This window comes from Oreochromis niloticus, linkage group LG10, assembly GCF_001858045.2.
Source record: "Oreochromis niloticus isolate F11D_XX linkage group LG10, O_niloticus_UMD_NMBU, whole genome shotgun sequence".
In the NCBI taxonomy this organism is placed as follows: Eukaryota; Metazoa; Chordata; class Actinopteri; order Cichliformes; family Cichlidae; genus Oreochromis; species Oreochromis niloticus.
In genome coordinates, this window is record NC_031975.2 from 10,527,334 (window position 1) to 10,552,734 (window position 25,401).

A 25,401-nucleotide genomic window follows, 5' to 3' on the forward strand; every position below is an offset into this window, starting at 1 on the left:
TGATACACACTGAGAACTTATAACAAAAGGTAATTAAAGGAATAGTTGGACCTTTTGTGAAATGCCCTTTTTCCCTACTATCTCTAATTTTGTGCTAAGCTAAGCTAACAGACTGCTGGCTATAGCTACATATTTACTGTATAGACAAGAGTGTGTCACCATAGACCAGGGGTGGGCAATCTCAGTCCACGAGGGCCGGTGTCCCTGCAGGTTTTAGATCTCACCTTGGGTCAACACACCTGAATCACATGATTAGTTCGTTACCAGGCCTCTGGAGAACTTCAGGACATGTTGAGGAGCTAATTTAGCCATTTAAATCAGCTGTGTTGGTTCGAGGACACATCTAAAACCTGCAGGGACACCGGCCCTTGTGGACTGAGATTGCCCACCCCTGCCATAGACTGTATATGAAAGATGGATGTAGCTTTTGCATTGGAGGAGTGTCTTTAAAAATGCTTTTTAACAGCCAGCAGGAGGCGTCGCCTGTGATTTCAAAAGAAATCTGGTTTCATAAAAGTCTATGGGAAAGCAGCTGCTGAGCCCTCAGTGAACACTTATCTGATGAGTTGTTAGGCTCTAGTTTTCAATCTATGATGATACAAAATAATGTTGTTTTTGTCAATTTTAGCCCCAATTTGTATGAAAAATAGACGCTTTAATGTGAGCCTACTTTGTGACTGACAGGTTTCTACTGTATGAGCTTGCAGTGTCCCTCAGCTTTACATTCAGATCTGCCTGCAACTGTGAGATTTGGTTTCAAGGAGTTAACATGACAATGTCCACCTTCTTTGTACAGTCTACGGGTGACAGCCAGCGTATAGCAGAAAAGATTTATGTTTTAAGAAGAAAAAAACTGCCTGCAAATAGAGAGACACTTTCCTCGTACACTACCACCCGCTTCCTTCTCTGGACTGATGGCTCTGTGAATCAGGTGAAGCCTATAAGCTCACTGCTGCTCAGGCAGAGTGACTGCCGGGTGATTGGTGGACTGTGATTGGAACTGTCCCTCACACGTAGTGTTCACGGTGGTTGATGTACACCTGGTCTGTCCCACTCTGATGACACACCCACTCCAGACGGGAGCGCTGATGGGTGGGACTTTGGGCTCCCCGCCTTGCTGTGGGTGGGTGCTGCCTCTCCGTGAGCGCGTGCCTGTGGTCTGCCCTGCGAGTCTGTAGATTAAAAGCAAAAAAACCGAATCATCACCTAGATCATCTTCTATCATCGTCACCCTTTAGGCCTCACACATTATAGAGGCCCTATAATGTGTGAGACTCCAAAAAAAGGACAGGGAAATAAAAAATTAAACTCTCCAACATATTAAATTAATAAAGCCACAGAGCTTCCTGCTTAATAAAAACAGATTATGACATGAGTTAGCTCGTTGTTACTGCTGCTTGTTGTGACTCAGTGCGCTTCATTAACCAAAGCAGTGTTAATAATTGTGGTGTAGAGCTGTCATGATTCACATGCGTGACTTTCAGCTGGTTGTAAAAAGGAAGTGGGGTTTTACCTGACACAGCCAGGCCACTTGTGATGCGTGGACTCCCAGAGGAGCAGCCGGTGCTCTCTCGGAGTAGGGAGGAGGCGGCTTGTGTGTCGGAGGAAGGTCAATCCTTCAGAGGAAGAAAAAGGGGAAGAAGAAATGGCAATGGAGACAAATTTCAGAGTGGAAAAACACTGTACTCACAAAGAAACAGTATAAAACGATCAGCGATAGATAAAATCGGTACAAATTCAATTTACTGGATCAAATTTGAAGGGCAGCCACTATAACGAGTTCCTTCTGAGGCATATTGATGTTGTTTATGGTATCCTGCGATAAACTTTGAGATGGATTCACAACAGAAGAGGCAGCAAAATAAACTTGATGTGCAGAGCTTTAAAGATGTGAGAATTTTTCAGGCAGAGACGATGAAAAACAGACGCTCTGTGGAAAACATCGGAGCCTACAGAGGCCCTGAGATGCAAAACACAACAACACAAAGGCACAAGATTTCAGAAAACATGGCAGAAAACAACAACAACAAAACCAAAAACAGACAAACAAACAAAAATCACAAAATGATGATGTGCTTTTTCTCCTGTTGCTTTGGTTGTGTTTGTCTCGTGTGTTTTGTCAAATAGTTTTTATTATTTGCACCTGAGGGCCACCGTACAGATACTGCACGTCTGAAACTTTTACCTCTCTTTTTATTTTTAAATGCATCTTGCAAGTCCCGCAGTTTAATAATCCTAGACAGGGTATTCCTCGAAGCGCTGGAATCCGATATTACCGATGACTAAATGACGATGGCTCAGTGTACATGACAGCAGGTGTAAGAAGGTGATGGACTTCCACGCGGACGAGTAAATTAGAACATTTTCTGACAGCTGTTCCTCTAAACCCCTGCAAGACGCTGAAGTCAGACTCTCGCTGGCTGAAATCCCCCAGCCCTGCTAAACTGAAGCCTAAGAACAAACCTCAGCCATTCGTAATACAGCGTCATGACAGGCATTGATTTTCTAACACTGTGTGTCACTTAATGCCTAGTCTCTCTTTCATATTTGGGATTTGAAGTGACCGATTACAGTCAGAGCTTCTCATTGACCCGCCGTCTTACTCTCACGTCTGCGTGTGATGAAGGAGGTGATGAAGCTTGCGTTCACCCTCCTCCTCCCCCTACCCACGCCTCGTTCCACTGGGACTCCCAGCCACGGTCACACTTAAGATGCTAAGTTTGTCGTGGCATTGACCAGCCTGACACACGGGCTACATACATTGAACCTGCACCCAGAGGGTGATGGGTTGTTCGTTATTCAAGCCGCACCTTTGAGGCACAGTTGGAAGCATGTACACTAGATTTCTTCTGATGATGCAGTCGCTGAAATTAGGATGCAAATGTTTACATGGGAGAATAAAATCGGATTGAGGGAACAAATGACTGAGTGTTTTTATTTAGGACAATGACAGAACGCATACTTGTGTCCTGGTAATTACTGCCACTTTTCCATATGTCACTGACATATTTGCAGTGGATATAAACCCACTAGTATTAAACAGACTGCAGGATTGCTACTATGTTTAGCCCTTATAGCTGCCTTACTTGAGAAATACTTGGACAGGAGTGTTCATGCTGAATCATACACTAACAGGGATGGATGAGAGGATCAGCCTGCAACCTTGCAGATATGCTCCACAGGTACATGGCAATGTTTCTTATATAAGGGGTATTAGGCTTGTGAGCGCTACTGGACACATTAAACATACCTTTTGAGATGCTATATGAACTTCAAAGTCAAAAATAGTGTTAATCAAAACCTCCCAGGCTTCATCTCTGTCCACAAAAAACACATATAAGATGCTGCGCAGACCTGTTTTCTTAGAGTATAAAAAAACAAAGGCGGCACACACACAAAGATTTTAATGTTGGTCATGGGACTCTGGCAGAGGGTGACCCAGCTCCTCCTGTAAATAATTTAACCTCAGAGTTATTCTTCTTTGCTCTAACATTAACATGAGTGCTGGTGCACTGTACAAAATAGGACAAGGGCTTGCTGCCAAGACAGCAATTATCCGCCACCCCTCAACCTTGTCCCGCAGACTCCCTGCTCCAGGGCGCGCACCGCTGCAGCATTCTCCACAGCAGGAAGGAGCAACTCCCTGAACCCACCGGTGGGCTCCCATCACCTCACACTGTATCATGCAATTAATTAACCAGCTGAGCATGTTCTGCATGCGACATGAGTAATTCGGTCCACTTACACTTTGTCTGTGAAGGCCGGTGGTGGGGCTTTGCGAGCGGTGTGGATCACAATGATGAAGACCACGATGAGGAAGAGAGCAAGGACCGCGCCCATCACAGCTCCGGCCACGGTGATGGAGTTTGACCTCTCTGCTTGAGACTGGTCTGAGACAGAGGACAGAGAAAAGTCCAGGATACCACCAACAACACAACGATGACGGACCACTAACATCCTGGCAGTGAATGAATCAAAGTGTACACACAGTCAGGCGTCGATTCAAAGATTCTCATTCATCGTCCCAATTTACAACTTTTAACCCATAAAGACAATTAAAGTAGAGCAACAGCAGTTTAGACCTAGAGATAAGGAGAGTAAACTAAGTTGTTCCAGTTTATTTTACTTATCTTATGGAGATAATATTCTGCCCACATTAAAGACCTGACTATAATTAGAAGCACTACTTCTCTACAGTATGAGAGTCCAAACTGCTGCTGTCACTATGGTTGGTGCTACATTGGGTCAGCCAGCGGAGTGCTCAGCTGTGATTGGTTGTCACATGCATCAACTCAATTATCAAACAGTTGTAGAAAAAGAAAAAGAGTCAAGATAAAAATGTCACTGCTCAAAAAGGAAATCCCAACGAAACAAAACCCCTCCGACCTACACTTTTCAGGTCTGCACCCCTTTTTGTTTGTTTTTACTTCACTATATTTGATTGAGCTCTAAGTCACGGACATGCAAAATGTTTGAAGAAGCCTACCTGATTAGCCATGTGTTGCCTTTATTTAGCCACCCAGCAAATTCTTGTTTAAAACACTACCAGCCATGTCAACAGCTGTGAAGGTTGAAGTTGTCTTTGAAGTAAAGACTGAAATAACAACTTTTGATGCTTTCTGCCTTTTAAATATGGCTGTTTGCTGTTTGTCATTTCAGTAATTCAGATATGTTAGTTTTGGGCTGTTGGTGACAACTTACTCTGAAATTTGAGTCGGAAGGTTGAAATTTTGTGATTCCCAACTATAGACGCTATCTCTGCCTTGCAAATTTGCATTTATTATATGCTTATTTCTTTATTTATTCACTTTCAAACTGAAACAAGCTTCCTTGGATTTTAAACATTGGTATCACTGTCATTTCTACATGCTAAATATTAAGCTAGTAGGCTAGTGGCGTGGCTAGTATGGGAACAGTTAAGCACACCATAATGCATTTATTGCACTTCTTACAACTCGTCTTATTAAACAAATAAAATGCATAAATCTGTGACACACTCCTTTACTACTTTTAGATTTGCACACAATAACAAGCTCCCCAAAACTGACCTTTTTATTGAGCCATTGCACGAACCACTGCTGCGCAATGATCTGATTTTACTTTGTAAAATCAAGTTAAAGCTGAGGGTTTTAACCCTTTAGTGTTCAGTCCAGACTAAAGTATGCTAAAGGACTACTTGGAGAAAGATTATGCATACTGGAAGCGTGATGTTTGGTCAGTTGAGACACGAATAGAGCTCTTTGGCCACAGAGATAAGAGGGAAGTAAGAGAAGGGTACAACCCAAAGATCACCGTTCCACAGTTAAACACGGTGGTGGGAGTATTACACTGTGGGGGACATGTCACTGCGCCTGGAATTGGGAATCTCATCAAGGTGGAAAGATTTTGGAAAGATGTGGAAAGATTAAAGAAACATGGATGTGTGACAATTTCAAACGAAAACCTCAAGCAGTCAGCAGCAAAACTGAAAACCAAGGTCCATGCCATTAGACCATCAAATCTGGAGGAGGTTGAGAGATTCACCAAAGAAGAATGGGGTGGGAATGCTGAGGACCCGTGAGTGTTTGTGGGATGTTGTGACGAGATGTGTTAAAATCTCCGTTTAGCAACACTTGGAAAATACTTTTTAGTTTAGTTTTCATAGGGAAACTAGTAATTGTTTCCTCATCTGTATATTTCCCAGCTGCTACTAAGACACAGTTTCTCTTTTCAAATAAAAAACAAAACAAAAACACTACTGGCCAAGAAAAAAAAAAAAAAGTGCTGATACTTTGCTCCCAGTTGCCTTTTACTGTGTCCGAGTCTGTACTGGACAGCCCTGTATTATTGGTATTCATGAAAGGGCTTTTGCAGTTTAACTGAGGTATAAAATGCCATTTAAAAACTCACTCACTAAAAATTCACTGTCGGGGTTAAAACACTGAATCCATCCGTTTCTTTACCTCAGCCTTGTGTGTGTGGAACAGTATTATCAAAGTGTTGAATTAGCTTTGTTAGAACATATGCTCCATGCTGTCCACAGAGGGGATTAAGGATTAATCGTGATTAGGATGCATTAAACTCGCAAAACAGCAAGCTTTGGCAAATCAGCAGCAATGTATAAAACCAAATGTAGGACACTAAAGGAAATGAAGGACAAAAGGTGACAGAGGACGCATAAGCATAATGGTCAATTCCACTTGATTTAGCTCTTGAGAGGGGAAGAAAAAAAAAAAAATCAATGTGCTGAGATGAGAAATCGAAATAACAGTTCAATTATGATGCATATTGAACAGGCTGGGATTTCTGAGCTCACCCCCGAAAGTCACTTCTTCCGCCTCCTCCATTCCTGCCGTCCTCTAACGGTTAATAACCATTCGATTACCTTTGATGGCTGCTGAACTATGTCAAGGGCCTCTTGAGTTGATCAAAACGCCTTTAAAAATGTAGTTCATCAAGCCGGCTGCTTTAATGCCTTGTGACAGACATTTTCAGGGGACCTGCACACGGTGGCTGCTTTAAAGCCACAACACATGGAGCAGCTGTAGGAGTTCATTAACGGAGGTAGTGTTTCGTGCATGCTTCTAGCTAAGAAATATCGAGACGAATTGTACTCAGAAACAATCCTGCATGTTCCGTCCTGACATTTTCTCCTCATTGTTTTAAATATCATGTATTCTGGGGAGGGGTGGTGGGCCTCGGATTACTGGTGTTAGTGGTGGATCAACTGCCGCACACTGGGATCCGGCTTCAGGCTTTTTGCCGTTCCTTTGTGAGTCTCTCCTGCTTCAGCACTTCATCACACAAACAACGCTGCTGGGAATCCAGCAGAAGCACATGCTGATCAGTGAGGTCAGTTTCAGACGGACCCTTTCTGGACAAAACAGAAGTAAGACAGAGCGAGGTGACCAAACACCGCCCCCCTTCCCACTGATACTTAAGGCTCAGGGGTCATGCTATTGCCTAGACAACAGACCCCCCTGGGGAGCAGATGCTGGTGTAATAACGATGGGGGGGGGGGGGGAGGTTAGAGCAGCATTTCAATATTTTGAGTTTTTGTGATGGTGACAATGTGATGCCACCTCTGCTGGGGAGTTAATATCAAAGTCTCTCACTCACAGTTGTCAGAGCTGCATCCCTCTGCGCTGCCTGAGACGTTCGCTCACTCCTTTGTGTCTTGTGAAAAGTATCCTTGGAAACTGTTGTGTCGCAGGCAGCGAATCCGCTGATCTTCTGCACGAGTGTCTCAAACAAATTCAAGCATTGGGGGGGTGACATCATTACTGCCACCGAGCTGCTTCCCCATGTGTTTTCACACTGTCCTGTTTCAAGGTCAGGATGAGAAACTGCTGTGACCATGATAAGATCTGTAGGAGACAAGACAGGTCAGCTGATGAAGACTTTTATGGCAAGAGCGTCTTGAGGACCTAGAGTGCCAGCGCAACACTGAGTCACACTTGTATATGTCCTTATAAGCCAGAGGAGCTCTCTCTAGTGCTGCAGGGAGTAATGGGCCATTTTCAGTCTGTCTGCACGAGCTGTCACAACAGCACAGCCCAGCTCTGAGCTCCACGCAGGCCCCTACTTTCTGTGGCCAGGTAGAGCTCGTAGGACGACAGCCTCCATCAGCAGCTCCAGATGAGCTTGTTGCCATGGGGACAGTCAACGGGCTGGAGAGCAGGGACTTTGGGCCAGTCAGAAACACTCAGCGTTTAATTTTACCAGCTGGTAGACAGTGGGAGAAAGACATGGGGGTGGGAAGGTGGTGGATTTACAAAGGAGAGGTGCTGCAGGGGAGAGCAAGGGCCTTTCTGTCCTGAAACAAAGCAAACTAGGACTATTAATGAGGGAACCTCGAGCACATGAGGTGCTGGGTCTCCCCCGACCACAGGAATACCACCGGAGATCAACTGTTCAGTATTTAACCAGATGGCAATAACGTAACATCCGAAATAAATCTTTGTTATTAAAGTGTAATGAGGATCAGTTGAAATGAAGGAGGGGAAGGGAAAAAAAGGAATTACATCATTTGTGGTGTCCCACATATGCATACTGGATTTGAGGTGTGTGTGTCTGTGTGTGTGTAGGGGGGGAGGTTATGCAGCATTATGCGTTACGGCGCTAGAGATGATGTCATTTATAGATGAACAAAGAGGCTGAGACTGAGCAGTCTGAGTAATAGCAAGCTCAAAAACCTCCAGAGAATAAAAGAAAGAAAAATAATTCACAGGTGCTAAGGTGCTTTATTGAACTAAAGTATCTCAAAGAGATTGACAAAATAAGGTTCCACTGCTTTTGATGACATAAATATTTCCCCCCGTTCAAGAAATGTACATTTTCTGTATATACAAAAAACAAAACAACCCACAAAAAAAGAAAAATCCCCTGAAAAACAAAACCAAACAACATGACTGCAAGGTGCTTTTCATTGACAATTTGAGACTGAAGGTAATTATACATTTCTCTGAATAAACAAACAGTGGCTATACAGAAACCAAAACCCCTGACAGAACAGTACAGAGGATGTAAGTCATTTTACATCCAGATGTATTCAAGCTTTGTTTTTTTTGTTTTTTTCTTAATGCCTTTAGGTTTGGAAACATACTGCGTTTCAGTGCCACAAGGGCAGAAAGAGTGAATTTGGCACTACGAATTCCTCCTAAAATACAGAATGCAATGAAAATCAAAACCCAGACGTGACACATCGGGTCATTACATATGCAGGTAAACGATAAGAAACACATTTCTGCTAGATATCTAAGGCACTAGGTGTGTATTTCTCAACAGAAAGTGAAGGGCATTTCTCAAGGTAAGGATATTGATGACTGATCTCTATACAAAATGTCACAGTAAAACTGTACTTCATTAATCCAAGTGCAGGGCTTCAAACTGACGAGCCAAGCAAAAAAAGTCTATCGATCAGAGGAATTTCCGTTTTAGTGCATAGGAGCAAACACAACAAGGGTTTAGGCTACCGTGCTTCCTGTTAGTTTCTGCATTTATGTGAAAGTGACCAGAAGGGCGGACTGAATAGGTGTCAGCAGCGGACCAATACATGTAATTATTCAGTCAAAATGAGGCTACATGGCTAACAAATTACCAACTGTACATTTCCGTGACACCTCCATTAAAGGGTCATCCAATTTACAAAGACTCTCACATTCTCAATTACAACCTAGCTGTGCAGATTCTCCCTCTCTCACCCCCACAACTATAAATGCTTTTTCATTTCAACTACTTTCTACCAAGAAAATGAGTGCAAATTAAAACCTTTCACGAAAAGAAAACATGCTCAGTTTTCAGAAGTGTGAACATGATTCAACCTTCAGGAAGTCATAGAAATGTGCACCTTCAGTCTATAAATTACTTCTACTGTACAGCATTCAAAAACAACATGAAACACAGTCAGGGGCCAGAGTCTCAGACTGATAGTTACAGTGGCTCATTATCAAATCTCATGACGACAACTGCAGCCGATCCACTGCACAAAATTCACACCCTGACAGAATTTGTGAAGGTTCATTATAACATAACTAGCTTCGATTTTGACAACTGTTACTCTAATGTTAAAGCATCTTCTCCCCCGCCTATTTCGGGCTACAAAACCCCCGTTTACAACAGTGATGCATTAGTCATTTAAGTATCTAGTCGGTAACACAAATGTGAGACACTGTCATCGTCATATTTATACATACAAGTTAAACAAAGATTTGGCATCTGGCAGCAAATACTGTATAAGTAACCATACTACTAAAGTTGGCAAGTATTCACATCTAGTGTACATGAAAGAAAAGTCAGATCTCTTCCATGCAGTCTGGTGAACAGGTGCACGTGCCAAAATACTCTAATTTTTACGTTTATACAAAAACCTAAGTTTACCTTTAAATCCATTATAGCTTTGTTTGATTCCTGAACTACTGGGGCTGCAGAGCCCAATGACACTAACACATACAATGCTTTCTCCGCAGTTTAATCACAGTTCTTGGTATGGCATGTGATTTTTGAGAGTCCTGATTGGCAATAAAAGGTGACTGCTTCCAAATGAATAAAACATGTTTTTGGGGAAAAGAAAAATCATAGGGTGTATCATTATTATTTAATAGCTACTCAAAGGATAATGGTGTGTTAAAGATTTAATGATGATGGCAACAAAATATTGTCTCTAACTCCTGTGCTGTGGAGTTTAGTCAAAAGTGCTGATAATCACAGGTGAAAGTGACAACACAGCCATTACAAAAACTACGTAACATAACATTTTTTTTTTTTTTTAAATTTTGCGAGTACTAATAAAAGTTTAAATTGTAAATGAAATGGTCAATGGCTGAGCATGCGGCCGCACACTCCAAACAATACATGTCACAGATCTGTGACACAGTCATGTCTTGTTTCTATAGGTTACTCAGAGTAGACAAACAGTCCAACATGGTTGAGTGTGGTAGTGTGTACTGGCTGCATGGTTTCTCTGTGCTACAAAATACTAAGAGGCCAGCTTACGGTGGCTCCCATACAGTAGCCTCTTTAAACAATGCCCCTGCTGATGGCGCTCTTGAAATTCCAAGAGTCCTGGTTTGGTGCCAGGCTTAAACTTCTCAAAGAGATCCATTATCATCCGATAGACAACATGATAATGTGGTTAACTAAAGGGAATATTTAACCTGATACTCTTCCCAAAAACCAGTAGCTTACATAAGTTCTAATAAAAATGATAAACTAGAGAAATATTTTTCCAGGCTTCAAGGCTTGACCGATATGACAAACTCAGTGTGCTGGCACAGCAGACTGTGCCCCATTCATGTAGCACTCCTGCCTGCTCTCTCATCACAGGGATAAAAGACGAGCTGAGGACATGCAGGAGAAACGCTCACAAGGTTTACACAAAATGTGCCAAAACCTTACTGGTCAACTTCTCAAGCTCAGTTCTTCCATTGTGATTTACCTAAGATTTTAGTACAAAACAAAAAAGGTGTGATGACTCAGCAATCCATTATAAAATCCTGCAAAAACAGCAGTCCAATAAATCTTATAACCAAGAGTATGTTTAGGTAATTAGTCAAATTACTTACAGGATTAAGTCTTCTCAGGAAGACAAATCCTGTTTTAAATAAACCGATGTACTGTGGCTCAGCTGTGTCTTACTGAAGAAAAATGACCATCTGAATTTTATGGATTTACCTGCAATAACTACATGACATCATCTAATTGCACTAAGAGGCCAGAGTTCATTTAAACAAATGAGTACAAGCAACATGAACACAAAATGCAGAGTTTGTGAAGAAAAAAAAAAAAAACCCTCTTCTCTCAGACAATCGTGCGTGATCTAAAGCCACCGGGGCTTCTGCTCAGTAACACATTAGTTATGCTCAATCAGCTGCAGCAGTCCATGTTTTAAGGCAGAGACAACACATACATCGGCTCTTTTGTTAGTCCCCACACGCACCGTACACAGGCTGCCCACACTCAAAACAGAAACGTATACACTACATCTCAAGTGTCGTCCAGGACATTTGAACAAAACATGGGAACTACAGAACACACATTAGAGATGCAGTGTGTGTGCATACAGAAGAAAATAATGAGTTTCCCCCTAATTTGATAAACAAAACTTTCCAACTCATGTTGCATTTTTTCGTTCCTGCAGAACTAGGTACCTTGTCAAACATACCACTCCCTACGTGAAATGACTGAGCCATCTTTATGAGATACATAATCACCGTCGGGCCCGCTATCGTAGCAGTCGTCTGACATGTAGGGGGAGCCGTTTCCCTGTAGTTTGGGTGAATGAGGGTATCTGACACATCTGGCCTGCTGTGGACTAGAATACTGCGTGTGTTCATGATGGTGATTCTGTTGATGGCTGTGGCGCCTGCTCTCCCTCATTGCCCTAGTGTACCCATTAACAGGATACTCTTCTCCGTTATAGTCACTATGGTGGCGGCGGTCCCGCTCCTGCTTCAGCTGGCGGTCGCCCCACTCCTCTCGATCATGGTCCCGATGCTGAGACCTACTGCCAGCTTTGGTAGGATGGAGTTCGTGCTGAGTGGGAGCTTTCTGGAGATCATTGGGGCCCAGGTACTGCTTGGTGTAGTAGTTCCCATGAAAGGTCTGCTGCTTCCGTAGGTAACACACGCCAACCAGAGACAGCAGCAGCAAGAGGAATAAGGCCCCTCCCACGGCCCCACCCACTATGGAACCGAGATTACTTTCGGGAAGGGCTTCAAGTGTGGGGGAGCTCAGAAGGACGTGGCCCTTATCATCCACAAAAGTGGGGGAGAAGCCAGTTAGGACAGGAGTGGTAATGGTGGAAGGCATGGTGGGAGGATCTAATGGAAGGAAGGAGGGTGAGAGGGGGATAAAGGGTGAAAGACAGAAGCAGAATGTCAATGCCAACTACATTTTGCTAAGAAAGAAGAGGTTGACTAAAACATCTAAAACTATAGCAGCAGCATCAGGTTTGCAAATTCCCACTGTTACAGATTAGTAAGTAAATATAAAATTGTATCACTGAGAACAATGGGCTCACCTATTAGATGATGGATTAATGAGAAAAGTTGGATATAAAATCCTGTCCTAATCTCTATATCCTCACTAAGTGTATCGTTTAGCATACTCTGATTTTCAGTAATGTCTTTCCAGATGCTCTTAACGATAAAAGCATACTCTCTGTTGCAGACATGGACAGCCGACTAGTCATTCTTATGCTTATTTGAAAAATGAGTGCATTGTAGAGTACATTCTGCATGGTTGAGTTTGCTTTGTTTCTTTGACCGCACAAAAAACCCTAAAACAAAACAAAAACAGGAACGTACGCAGATGTCCAGCAATGTCACCACCACACTGCACTGTGTTTCTATGTGGTGTAGTATGTATGCTTACATACTCCATTCCACTTGAAATGGAGTTTATTGGGATTGAGTTACTGTACCTAAGAGTTAGTTTGGATGTAGCCAAAAATCATAGCACTAGATCTCTGTAAAGTTCAACTAGACACCACAAGATAACAGCTATTCTCTTGTGATCAAAAAAGGAAAAAAAGCAGGTCACAGTAGGGCTGTTCGATATAACGATATATATCGGATGACGATATAAAAACGTCTATCGTTTCATTTTACGCTATCGTTTGTTTCGTGGTGTCGCAAAATAAACTGTTTACGGCAATATTTTTTCATTATTTTGATAGTCACTGTAGTGGCTATATTAATTTCCTAAAGTTCTCTCTTTCTCTTATATTTAATATAACCACATTACAGACGGACAAGCGCTTGTTTTTATGCGTTGCCGTTAGCAACAACTACGGTAAAACCACCTCGTGTCCGCTTGTTTATTTTCCACACAAACCTTTCACAATAAAGCTCAAGATCCTGTTGAGACTTTTCAAAATAAACTGAATCACGTGAAAGATGCAGAGTATTTACGGATGAGAAGCAAAAAAGAGCCGTCAGGTGCTAAAAAATAAACCTTAGACTCAAACGTTAGAACAGGCTTTTCCCCGCAGCACGCTGTGTAATAAATACTCACAAAGAAAACGGTGGCCGTTACAACCTATGTCTAAAAATGTATCGTTTCATGCATCAGTTAAAACACTCGACTCCAGGTACGCGACGCCCAGCTGGAAACACTTCACGCAAGTTGAGCTGCCCGACATTCACAGAATTTACAGAAAATGTCACATTTTTGTGATTTATATCGTTATCGGACGATAGATGTCTTATATCGGGATATGAGATTTTGGTCATATCGCACAGCCCTAGGTGACAGTGATAGCAGACCTGACATGGCTCAAACTGTTACTTAAAATCTTTAAGTTACTGTGCATTCTTTTACTTTGGGCAAATCAGGCCATGCCATGTGTTCAACACTTTGTTTTTCCATAGGCTTTTTTGCTAAAGAAAAAACATCTTTAGAAACTGTCTAAAAGGATCAGGTCACATTTTCAGCTACTTTTGTATTTATTTAAACTAAAAAAAAAAAAATATGACAACTGGCTTTGAAGTTACAAATTGGATGAGGGGACAGTACAAAGTATTTGCACATGCTGATGTCAGCTCAGTACATTTTCTACATGCAGAGAGAAACAAGTGACTTGACTACATGATAAGGAACACCAAACGGTATCAGTGATGTCCTTAGATTTCTGCAGTCTGTAGGGGTTATCAGTTTTAAAAATGGTATAAGAAGATTATTTTGGGTATATGCATCATATGTTTTAAATGATCAAGAACATACATTTAAGACCCCGCTTTTCAAGTATAAACTTTCACTATTCCACGAATAGAACACCAACCTTAAAATGTAATGGATTAGTGGTTTTATCCACAAACAGACAAGCCAAAGGCTATAATCATAAGAAGCTAGAGTAATGGAAAGAATCTGAGTCTAAAAGCTTTAATGGTGCTGCAAAATTGCTCTGCCACTTTAACCCTGGTGCCAGGCCAGATGTGAGGCAAAGATTCACATCTGAAAGAGCAAACACATGAACCCGGAGGTCTGTGGTCTCCAAGTATGTGAAATGTACAACTCCATGCAGAGTGAACTGATGAGTACACCCACAACACGACACACACACACACACACACACACACACACACACACACACACACACACACACACACACACACACACACAATGGAGGGTACACCAACATGCATAAGCTTGTGAATACCCGTACAGGTCTCTCAAAGGAAAATGAAATATGAATGATAAATAATAAATAGGAGTTGAAAAGAACTAGTTAATGTTTTATGAATCTGGGACATCATCTCACAGTGAGGCTGCAGGCTTTTGCCTCTCACTGCATGACACATGCAGGAATAAAAGAAACACAGAAAGGAGGCGAGAGAGTGATGAAAAAGGAAATCACATCATAATCAGAACTTCATTCAGAAAGAGAGCTTCCACTGGCAAGACAGATTTTGTGAAACCAAAGGAACATGCTCATCATTCACAACAGAGAGACACGACGCACTCAGATGCCAAGCCAGCAGGACAGAGCAGAGGCAGCGCACTGTGGTCTGAAGAGGCCAAAATTATTTGCAGCTGTTTGGCCCAGGAACTCTCTTTTGAACATCTGGAGGCGTAATGTTAATCAAGCCTAATAAGCAGGCAATTAAGACCAAATGTAATAATATCAGTATGAACACAGTGTACCATGGGTGATTACTTGATAAACTGTCAGTATGGACAGAACAAGCGAGAGTGATAGTGTCACATTTCAGTTTGAAGGACAATGACACAGGCACTGATACCCTCTATGACGTGCAAACACGCACAATGCTTCCTAAGGGAAGAGAAGGCGATAGGAGTCAGCTTTGTTCCGGTGTGTATACTCTGCTCACCTTGTATGAGAATACGCACATCCCGACTGCGGAGGTTGATGTCATTGGCAACCTCACACCTGTAAACGCCAGAGTCATTCCGCTGGAGGGGACGCAGGAAAAGCAAAGTGCTGTTTATTATTTCCACCCCTTCAGGCATATCTCGATCCAACCTGTGACACACAAGAGACAGAAACGTTAAGACACACAGAGGGACACACAATTGATTGGGACATTTCATGTGAAAACCTTAACCTTACTGTTTATTTTACATCAAATGTAAAGCTGTATCTTACTAAAATATCAGAGTATAATTCAACCTAGCTCGATCAGCATTTGGCCCGCTGGGTCAATTTCAATCCCAGACAAACCGTGAACGTTACACACAGACATACGGATACTCATACCTGATCCATCTGAAGTGATGAGCTGGCGGGTTTGCGTTGGCTTTGCAGGTCATTTGAACATTTTCCCGGCCTACGTACCAGTCTCCATCATACCCAACGACTGAGATATCAGGAGCAACTGAAGAGAGAGAAAAGCAATTATGTGACATGACCACAAAATGGCCAGACAGTAAATGGCCTTAGAGAACAGTGCTCCAAGTACGACCATTTTCCTAGTTTGTCTGAAGCATTATAGTGAGTCTGAGGTCAGTAATGGGCTAAAGACATAAGCTTGCAAATATGCACTAAGATGCTAGATAATCTATAAACATAATCTGCAGAGAGAGAAACATTTGTGAGTGCTTGTATATTGCAATGTTTTTCACAGTCCTAAAAGAACCATCAACACTACACAACTGCAACCATGAAACAGTGTCCCCCCCATTTTTACTGGTTTACCATTTTCATTTGCATATTGATTATGAAAATAAAGTAACTGAAATATTGTGTTGACATTGCACAAATCTATTCATTAAGGTGCTCACAAGGTTTCTGAGAAGTCATCTGCACCACCCTGGCTCTTCTGCTGGTATGCATTTGGTTCACACAAATATACTATTACAAAGTAAAAGGTTTTGTTACATGGAAAAATTGTTGCCACATTTTTCCACACTGTTGCATTCAGTGAATAAGCAGAAAATCCTTTATAGTTACCATATGTCACAAAGCAGTAAATCAGTGCAAAGAAAAAAAAAAAAGTATCTGTCAAACAAAGACTTTGGAGGTGGTCACTTTACTCTTTTCATAAGTTGGTAGCATATGTTACGTAGCGAAATAGCTGTACTACACTGAGTACATTTACTGTGGCATCTATGGGATTTGACTGGAAGAGAACAACCAATATTAAAACATACTGATTTTTGGAGTTTGTCTTTTTTTTTTCCTTTTTAAATTTAAATTTTTAAATTCATCGCTATCTTACAGCACAAAATCTTCTGTAAACTTTAACTTACTAACTCTGGCAGGAACAGAATTATTAAACACATTCTTCACATATTTATTATTCTTTCAGTTTTTAATTTGTTAGCCCACACCAATCACTCACAAGGCACTTACACTGCACATTGAGCTGGTAGGGGATCCTGAAGTCATTCTGCAGAGCTGGGTGGCGGACCACGCAAGTGAGTGTGTTGCCCTGAACATGACGTGTAGGCTGCCAGATGTAACGCACTTGTGTGCTGGTAGTACCATTGGCTTCATCAAATAGCTGCACCTCTGACTGGCCAAAAAGGTTGGACTCCCAGGACACTTCAGCAGGTGGTCTGGCTCGCTCAGCGATGCAAGTAGCGACCACAGTTTCATTGCCACCATCAATCAGTGCAGTTGAACCAGCAGACACGTAAACCTTCGGCTCCACTGTTATTAACAGAGTGAAAACAGAATCAGCAGAGACAACAGTAAAGACTTTGAGGTTGCTTTACTGAGTTTCAAATGTTTACAGTACACTGATATTTTTCCTACATTATTAATTGCATTTTATTCCTTTTTGTCCAAGTTAATCTTAGCAGCTAGACCTGTGATCTGTTCTGTGAAAACAAAGAACACACTAGGCATCGAGATCACAGAGTAACTAATTATATGATACTCTCAAAAGACCGCAATTCTGCAATGTGTGATATATTGGAGGATGATCTATGATGATCCTTTGGATTTCTGTTTTACGTTTGTTGGCTTCTATTCGCTTCACTATAATAATGGCAAAAGCAAACATACATAAAGTACTATTCTGTTAAATAATATCACAAGACATGACAATTCGTTTTATAAATGCAACACAAAACTAGAAACACAGCATTTAACCTGCACATAAAAGCTTTCCATGCAAGCATCGGGAGTAGATGCTGACTAAATTTGTTTTTTCTGTCTTTTTCTGGACCTTTTCAGTGTATTCAATGCATGATTGCACATTTTGTAGAGTACAGCATGTGTTCATGCATGAGGGAGGACACATTACCTACATTGAACATTTTAACACAGAAGAGCATAAATATTTAAAAACAAAAAACAAACTCTTCCCAAAAAGATTTGGACAGAAACACAAAAACAGAATAATTGATCCAATTATTTTATCTCTACCAAAAACCACCTAAAGGAAAGCCACTGTTTTCTCAAGAAAAGTACATAAAACAAAGACACACACTTACCAAGTACATTGACTGTGGTGGATGCTTGAGTATTTCCCAGAGGAAATGTGGCTACCTTACAGGTATAGATCCCGACATCAGAAAAGCCCACGTTTTCCAGTACGATGGTGGCATCATGGGAGGAGGGTGAGCGGAAATACAAACGATGGATGAATTCTGGAGGGATGGAGGTGCCAAACTCTGGGTTGTACACAGCCACTGTGACAGAGCCTGAAGGCAGACGGCGCTCCCAGGAACTCTGAGTAAGAGTAAGGTTTGTGCCAACCTCCACCCTGCATTCTAATGTCACATTCTTCCCCAGCACGGCACTCACTCTTTTAGGCACCACCACCTGGCTGCACCACACACCTGCCAAAGAGACACACAAAATAACACTGATATACAAATCACCTTGTTAGTTTGTAAACAAGGGTTTAACTAAACATTTTAGCTATTAACAAGTATTTTTTTGTTGTTTTTGAATTCTTAACTGGCGAAACTTCAAGCAACTAAAGGCGGAAAAACAAACGAGTACAGAATTCAGAGCCATTGTGCTCAAACTATGTGGGAATTCAAAAATACCATCATACCTCCATTGAGAAGAGGGTATTTCTGGTGTTACTTCTGGCTTTACAAGTTAAAAAAAAAATATTTCCATTTAATATCTATACAGAACTATCTGACATCTGTGGGTATCAGACTAGAATCCAAACTTGATCCCACCACAGCAGACACTCGGATCTTCAACAAATAATACAGTTTACTGTGTGATTCAGTGTTCCCATTGATGAGTTTGTTTGGTCTCTACAGTGTTCCTCCTCCTGACCTGAATTCAGGACTTCAAAGCAGGCTGCCTGTATGCGTTTTGTCCAAATATAACTAACCCATGCACTCTGTCACCTGCGCTTGTCAGAAATGTGGCATGTCTTGAAAGCAGGAGCTCAGTGTTGTGGAAGGTCAAAGAGATATGAAGACAACAGACTGCGACCGGGCAGGGAGAGAAGGAGGAAAAGAAGGGGGAAAAGAAAAAAAAAAAAAACGGTGAAGGGAAGAGATATGCTAACATGATGACATCATCGATGAGAGAAGAGAAAGCTGAGCGTGAGGAAAAGCAAGAGCGAAGTCATATAAAACACAGGGGAAGGAAATGCACCATCAGGATTCCTGTACAAAAAAAGAGGAATTACTGGTTTAAAAAAAAAATAAAAATAAACACAACACTGCAGGACTGCCAATGCCTTCAACTACGCTAATTGCAACAAGCTGCCAGCAGGAAGACATCATCATAAATCAAAACCTGCTGCGCTGCTTGGCAACCGACTTCAAATATTCTATTGTTGTTTTGCCAAAAAATAGCTCCGTCTCCGACCAATCTCCCTCAAAAAGGCCATGTCCGCAAGTACTGGCACAGCCCAAGGAATTTTTCCTACCCCTACAGTATGAGAAGCAAATATCTGTTTTCTAATGTTACCGTCACTGGAGCCTTTTGAGTTGTGTAACAACACTGTACTTATTTATCAGGTTTTTCTAGTTTTCACTAAAATTTAAGACTCATTTAATTACAGGTTAGTCATTAGGACTTCCAGGTGACAGATGACTCTTGTAATCAAAGCTAAGTCACTTATAATGTGACTTCTTTGTCTCATATACTTTGTCATTATGACATAGAATAATCTACCTTACAAACTGCAGTATAGATTGTTGTGCCCTTAGCCTTTCTTTGTTTGAACTTTTGGCTGAAAACGTAGCTATATTTGAGAAACAGGATGACATGTAAAGTAGGGGAACTGACAGGAAATTTAAGAACTTTAATATGCTATGAATGCTCTCCTGTGTTAAAAAAACAAACAAAAACAGGAAATACAAATTCTTTGTGTCAATAAGATAAACTAGTAGCAATCCAAAGCCATCATTCACAGTTTAAACTAGGAAGTGTGTCATCAATGAGTGTTTCTCTTTGGAAACAGAATGGAAAATGAATTTGCTTACACTTTTCCTTTCAATAGTTTATTTCTATGTCATCAGAAATATCCTGATATAATTTAGGGCCTATGTCACCGACCCTCGGTTGCAATCAAGTCCACGTGTTGGTTCTTCAGGCGCTAAAATAATGGGTTCTGAAACCTTCTGGCAAGCACTGCTCTGTAGCAACATTTGTTTATCAGCTCGTTTGTCTCCCTGTGTTTATTTCCCTCCAAGTCCAAAATTTTCCAAACAGCACTCCTTCTGTTTTATTTATCAATCAAAACCATTTGGAGAGACTCTGCGTTTGCCATCTGTTTAACATACTGCTAGTTGACTGGAGAGAATGGAACAAGTCACTTGAAAAGAATCGCACCAAGAGTCAGTGAGAGGGCAGCATGGTGTGTGTGTGTGTGTGTGTGTGTGTGTGTGTGTGTGTGTGTGTGTGTGTGTGTGTGTGTGTGTGTCTCCCTCTCTGTGTTTGTAATAGACCAAGAAAACCTGCTGCTACTGGTGCATCAATACTTGGGATAAATATAATGGAAAAATACTGGCGACTGCTACCCCTCAGTCTCCTATGTTATCAGTCTCAAAATCCTATGTTGCCTTTTTCTCAAGTTATCACATCCACAAGATTTCACTGAGATCTAAAATTGTCCAAGATCTTTAATAGATGCATTTACTGTATCAATTTGAAAATCCTATATGACTTTGTTCTTGAGTTACCGTATTCACAAGAATTTCAGAAATCTTGACCTTTGACCTTGAGATCGATGTCACTGAGGTTTAAACTCATCTGAGATTTTTATTAGAAAGACCTGTGGCATCAATTTGAAAATTCTACGTCGCCACGTTCGAGTTATTGCATTCACATACTTGGGTGACGACAATACCCCATCAGCCTTTTATGGCTGACGGGTACAAAATGACATTATCTGATCGAAGCTCAACAAACATTTGTGAATTATTTATCTGCTCATATTAAGAAACTAACAACATTTCCATATTACTTTCAAATATGACTATGATTTAATCATTACCATTAAGCTCATTACATGGAGGTTTGCTGCCATCTGAAGCCAGTTTTCTGTCAAACAAAACCTTAACAATGCTACACTACTCTGGAGAGAGTAAAATGATTTATTAAAAGCATGACTGTAAGCTATGTCTATTCCTTTCTACAAGCATACTGAGCCTGTTCACAAATGAAAGGCACCACATGTTTATGCAAATAAGAAAAAATTACAAATACAAGATGGATAAGGTTGACTGCAAACCAACCATCAGCAGTTGAGCTACTCTAAAACAGGCGTATGCCCCATTTCGCCTAACACACAGTTCACAACTTCCTCAAGGGAGGAAAAGCTGTTCAGAACATAAAAGAATACCCCACAGCAAATGTTTGCTATTCGTTCAGATGCTCAAACTAATTAGAAAGTTACCCCAAACAGAGCATCTTCGAAACAAGGGAAAGCCATCTAATTGGACACGAGATGCATGTCACCACAACAAGGTTTAGAAATAAATATCAATATTGATGAATACAGTGTGTGAAATGCCAGACTGTAACTACAGTACAGCACACTGTAAACAAACCTTTTCCTGGAGTTAAAAGAAAGCTTGTTGTACAAGCTTCTGAATGACTTGACTAAATGGCAAGAAAGCACAGTGAAGGAAGAAAGCAGCACTTTTCCTGCACTGAATATGTAATGGAGAGGTATAGCGACTGGATTAAATTTTTATTCGTGACATGACGACAACCTTACATAAGCGTGCCCTCGTTTTCTCCAACTCGGAGTAAAAAAAAGAAAAAAAAAAGTGAAGAGAAAGTCTATCAAATCTTATGTGCAGCCTATCTTCACATAATAGCGATTCCTTCCCTCTCCTTTTGATGCTCTCAGACAGCCAAAAGAAAGTGGTTTTTTTTTTTAGATCTTGCAATCCTTAAATCCTCAGAAAGAGCAGAATCTTCAGACACTTTCAGTTTGCTTTGCAAATTCAACACAGTCTCTCATTGACACAGAGCAGAAAACAGATTATAGATATCCTGGCATCAAGGACACACTGCTCCCTTGGGACATTCTGCTACTCATTCTCACTTTATTCAATATTACTTTTTTGGGCATTACACGTATGGCAGCAATATCTTGGTACAGGACATCATGTCTTGTTAAAAGTGGAAATCACAATATAATAGGTGATGGTTTTAGAACCGAAGATGGAGATCCAGTTTTGTAGAGCAGGACAGGAGTGCATTAAACACCTGTTTAATAAGCTGATCTTATCACATAGTCACATCAACTTCTTACTTCAAATGACTCAGTCTTAAAATGGCTGTCCATCAGTGGTGAATCAGCAAGAGCTATTAAAGTTCAACACTGAGCTAATCTTTGTGTACATGTTACAGTGTTTTTCCTTTTAACTCCAGGAGAATGTTTGGCTTGTTTTACTTGCATCTTGTTACATTTTTACAAGTTTTACAAGTTACATTTTTATGTTGCCTGTACAAATTCCAACACCACAATCAAAACTATACACATAACAATGGCAGTTGCTTAATAATTATGAGAAGCACTTGGCTCACCCTAAAAAACAAAAAAAACCCCCATAAATAAATAAATAAATAAATCAATCAATCAAGCACAGAACCTTATTGTGTGTGCCATTTGAAGTCGAAATTTCTGAATTTCCAGTTAGAATTTTATTTTTTTATATATATATTTTTTGGTGCCTTCAGCCTTTATTGTGATAGGCCAGTGAACAGAAGGCTGGAAAGAAACACCCGGCAGAAGATGGGCAGTACATAACCTCAAGGTTGACTTTGAACCCGGGTTTCTGCATTTGCCTTATGGCATCAACCCACTGGGTATTGCTAGTGATGCATGAATGGCTCTATGTTGCCGTTTTTCCTTGCTTTTCCAAATTTACTACAGGAACACGTTCAACTCTGGAATGGTGTCACTCCCATCTCTGATATCCAAGGCAAATGGGACACATCATTAGTCATGGTGAAAACTGTGCAGAGCATTGCTGCAACTGATGGCTACAGCCGCAGTTCCCACACAATAAAAGTGACTGTTTCAAACTCACAACATTTTGACGAAAGCACATTGTTACAAGTTTAAAATGTATGTGACCAGTCTGTGATATGCCCACATGCCTCTCTCTGAGGTGCTGAGCTAAGTTTGAGGCCTCCTGTTTGTTCTGGAAGCTTTGCAGAATAGTTGGCATGATGATTTTGGCTGTTGAACCCGATTATCTGAAGCTCAAGCACAAATTATCTTGATTGTGGGGTGGGGTCCTACCTCAGAATGGGCCTTCAGAGGTGTGACTAGCCCACAGTAAAGGCAAAGAGTCAGTTTTACTGAAATCAGTATATGACCCATCCATATTCCAGTTGCAAAAACATTATTTTTCTCCAAAACTACAAGAAAAACCCTGATTTCCATACATGACTCTTGGTGTATATTTTCAAACACATAGCACCAGACCTGTTGCTGAACTTGTACTTAACACTTCAGCTCCACATGTTGTTGTTATGACATCTATGATAGATCTGGTTCCTTTTTTTGTTGTTGTTGTTGTTGTTGTTTTTTTTAATTCATCATATTTTCAGAATTTTGGCATCGACTTCTTGGTAGAGCAAGTTTTCATGACATTTCTAGTCTCTCTTATGAAAACAGTGTTTATTTCCCTTTAAGGCCTAAACATTATTAGCCATAAATGTGTATGCATCTATTTTGCATTCAACAAAGACACAAGGTCAACCTCCTCATTGAAATGTACCGCAGTCTTAGAGTGACTCAGTAAACTCATGTCAGGTCTTTAGAGAGTTATGGAACTTCACTGGGTTTTGGTGTAGTGTAGGAGACCAGAGCTTTTTTTTTTTTTTTTGGTCTGCTTGCAAAACTACAACAGAGTTCCTCTACTATTAAACAGGGATATGGTGCTGGTGTGTCCACACAGGTAGCCTACAGTGACATGTGTACCTGCTTTTTTTGTTCCCCCCACTAAGCAGTGTATACATCTACTTTGTTGATGCGTTTAGTCAGTCTCATGGCCCTTTAGATATGGAAAGACTGCTGAGTGAAGTAAAGTGCTTGCTCTGATTCACTCTAGCTCGGGATACCTGGTTGCAGCTCATCATTATTCTTAAGCATGACAAAGATTTAATTATAGATGTTCCACTGGAAAAAAAAAAGAAGTATATTTTGTTCAGATAGTCTTTTGCATCACACTTGATAAAAGCAGTTTAGAGGCAGGGTTAGAGCTACACTGTCATATTCGTGCTTTTGAGTCAACACTTAGCACAAAGTTGGCGTGCTTCAGGGTGGAGTCAGGAAACTCCCCACTCCCTGATTAAACCATAATGAGCTCAGGCTCCTCTGCAGGCACATGGTGGCTGACCCTCATCCCGACCTGATGATGAGGGGGCGGGGGAGTGCTGCGCTAGCATTGTCCTCTCTGGTGACACGACTTGAAGTTCCTCAACATTTCTGCACAAGCAGCTGGCGTGACATACCTCACCGCATCATGTTACTTTAACAGAAACTGTTTCGGGAGCTAATATGGCTGCCACTGAGTCTGCAGTGACCTAAGTGTAGGCTGTGTAGCGGACGGTATATCTGACTGACTATCACCGCTCGCGCTCCTCGGCGGTTTCTCCGGACTGTTTCTATGGCAGCCCGGGGTCGCACCAGCATCCGCTGTGGTGGCGCTGGCTAGCTACTACTCCCGAGGCGTCGGAGTGAACTTGTAACCAAGTTTGGGGCTTTAAATGCCACCGGCTAAACTTGCTAGACTTGCGGCTTCAAATAAGCACGCGGCGGCAGCTAGTTTTGCCGACTGAAATTTCTGCGTGATGCGCGAGACACTCACGCAGGCTCCTCACAAAACTTCTCTGTAACGTTGGTAGGACCCCCCCAAAATCACCACACACACAAAATCAGCACTCACCTGTAATGCTGAACAAAAGGAGGAACAATGCAACCTTCCTCTGCTGTTTGAAGTAACTCCTTTGAGAAGACGGTAACATTTTCAAAAGCCGTGCAGCCTCCTACCACAGGACCAAAGCGTAGGATGCATGCCAATTTAACAGTATGTGCTGAACAGTGGAACCTCCTCAGCAACAACTCCGAACTGCATGCGGACTGTACCATCTATGATCGTGGAGCGGGGAGACTTGGGGCTCACCTGACAATTGATGTAAATGGTAATTTGTCGAGGTTCGACAGCAACCTCCCCCTAAAGGAATACTCCATTAGTATACACATTACGTCATCTCTGTTGATAACCCGACATATTATATTGATTCATCAAATCACTTTTCTCCCCCCGTAATGTGGGTTCGCACAGAATAAATAAATAAATAAATAAATCCACATCCTTTACGCCTGCCAAAAATATGAATTCAGTCTACTTTGTTTGTTTCTCAATAGGCACCAGGATTTACAATTAAATTATATCATATTTTAGTTAAAAATAAATTGGTGGAAGGCTTGGTCTTTTAATAATTAAACTTATTTTACATGCAACGTCTTCTACTCTAATTCTTTAACGTCGAAATGTGGAAAAACATTT

At 41.3% G+C, this 25,401-nt stretch overlaps 1 protein-coding gene across 2 annotated transcripts; it reads right to left on the reverse strand.

Annotated features, from left to right (window-relative positions):
* Nucleotides 1–389: 389 nt before the first annotated feature.
* nectin3b (nectin cell adhesion molecule 3b) lies at nucleotides 390–25,010 on the reverse strand. 2 transcript variants are annotated; one of them, XM_005471987.4, is made up of 8 exons: nucleotides 24,778–25,010; nucleotides 17,881–18,228; nucleotides 16,793–17,092; nucleotides 15,698–15,815; nucleotides 15,312–15,463; nucleotides 3,746–3,890; nucleotides 1,514–1,616; nucleotides 390–1,172 (listed from the first exon to the last, which is right to left on the reverse strand). In XM_005471987.4, the coding sequence occupies exons 1-8, from the start codon at nucleotides 24,854–24,856 to the stop codon at nucleotides 1,008–1,010; spliced, it is 1,410 nt and encodes a 469-aa protein (XP_005472044.1). In that variant the 5' UTR covers nucleotides 24,857–25,010; the 3' UTR covers nucleotides 390–1,007. The 2 variants fall into 2 exon arrangements, with proteins under 2 accessions (XP_005472044.1, XP_005472043.1); XM_005471986.4 differs by lacking the exons at nucleotides 390–1,172; nucleotides 1,514–1,616; nucleotides 3,746–3,890 and adding an exon at nucleotides 8,203–12,299 and having other exon boundaries at nucleotides 24,778–25,003.
* Between the last annotated feature and the right edge of the window lie 391 nt (nucleotides 25,011–25,401).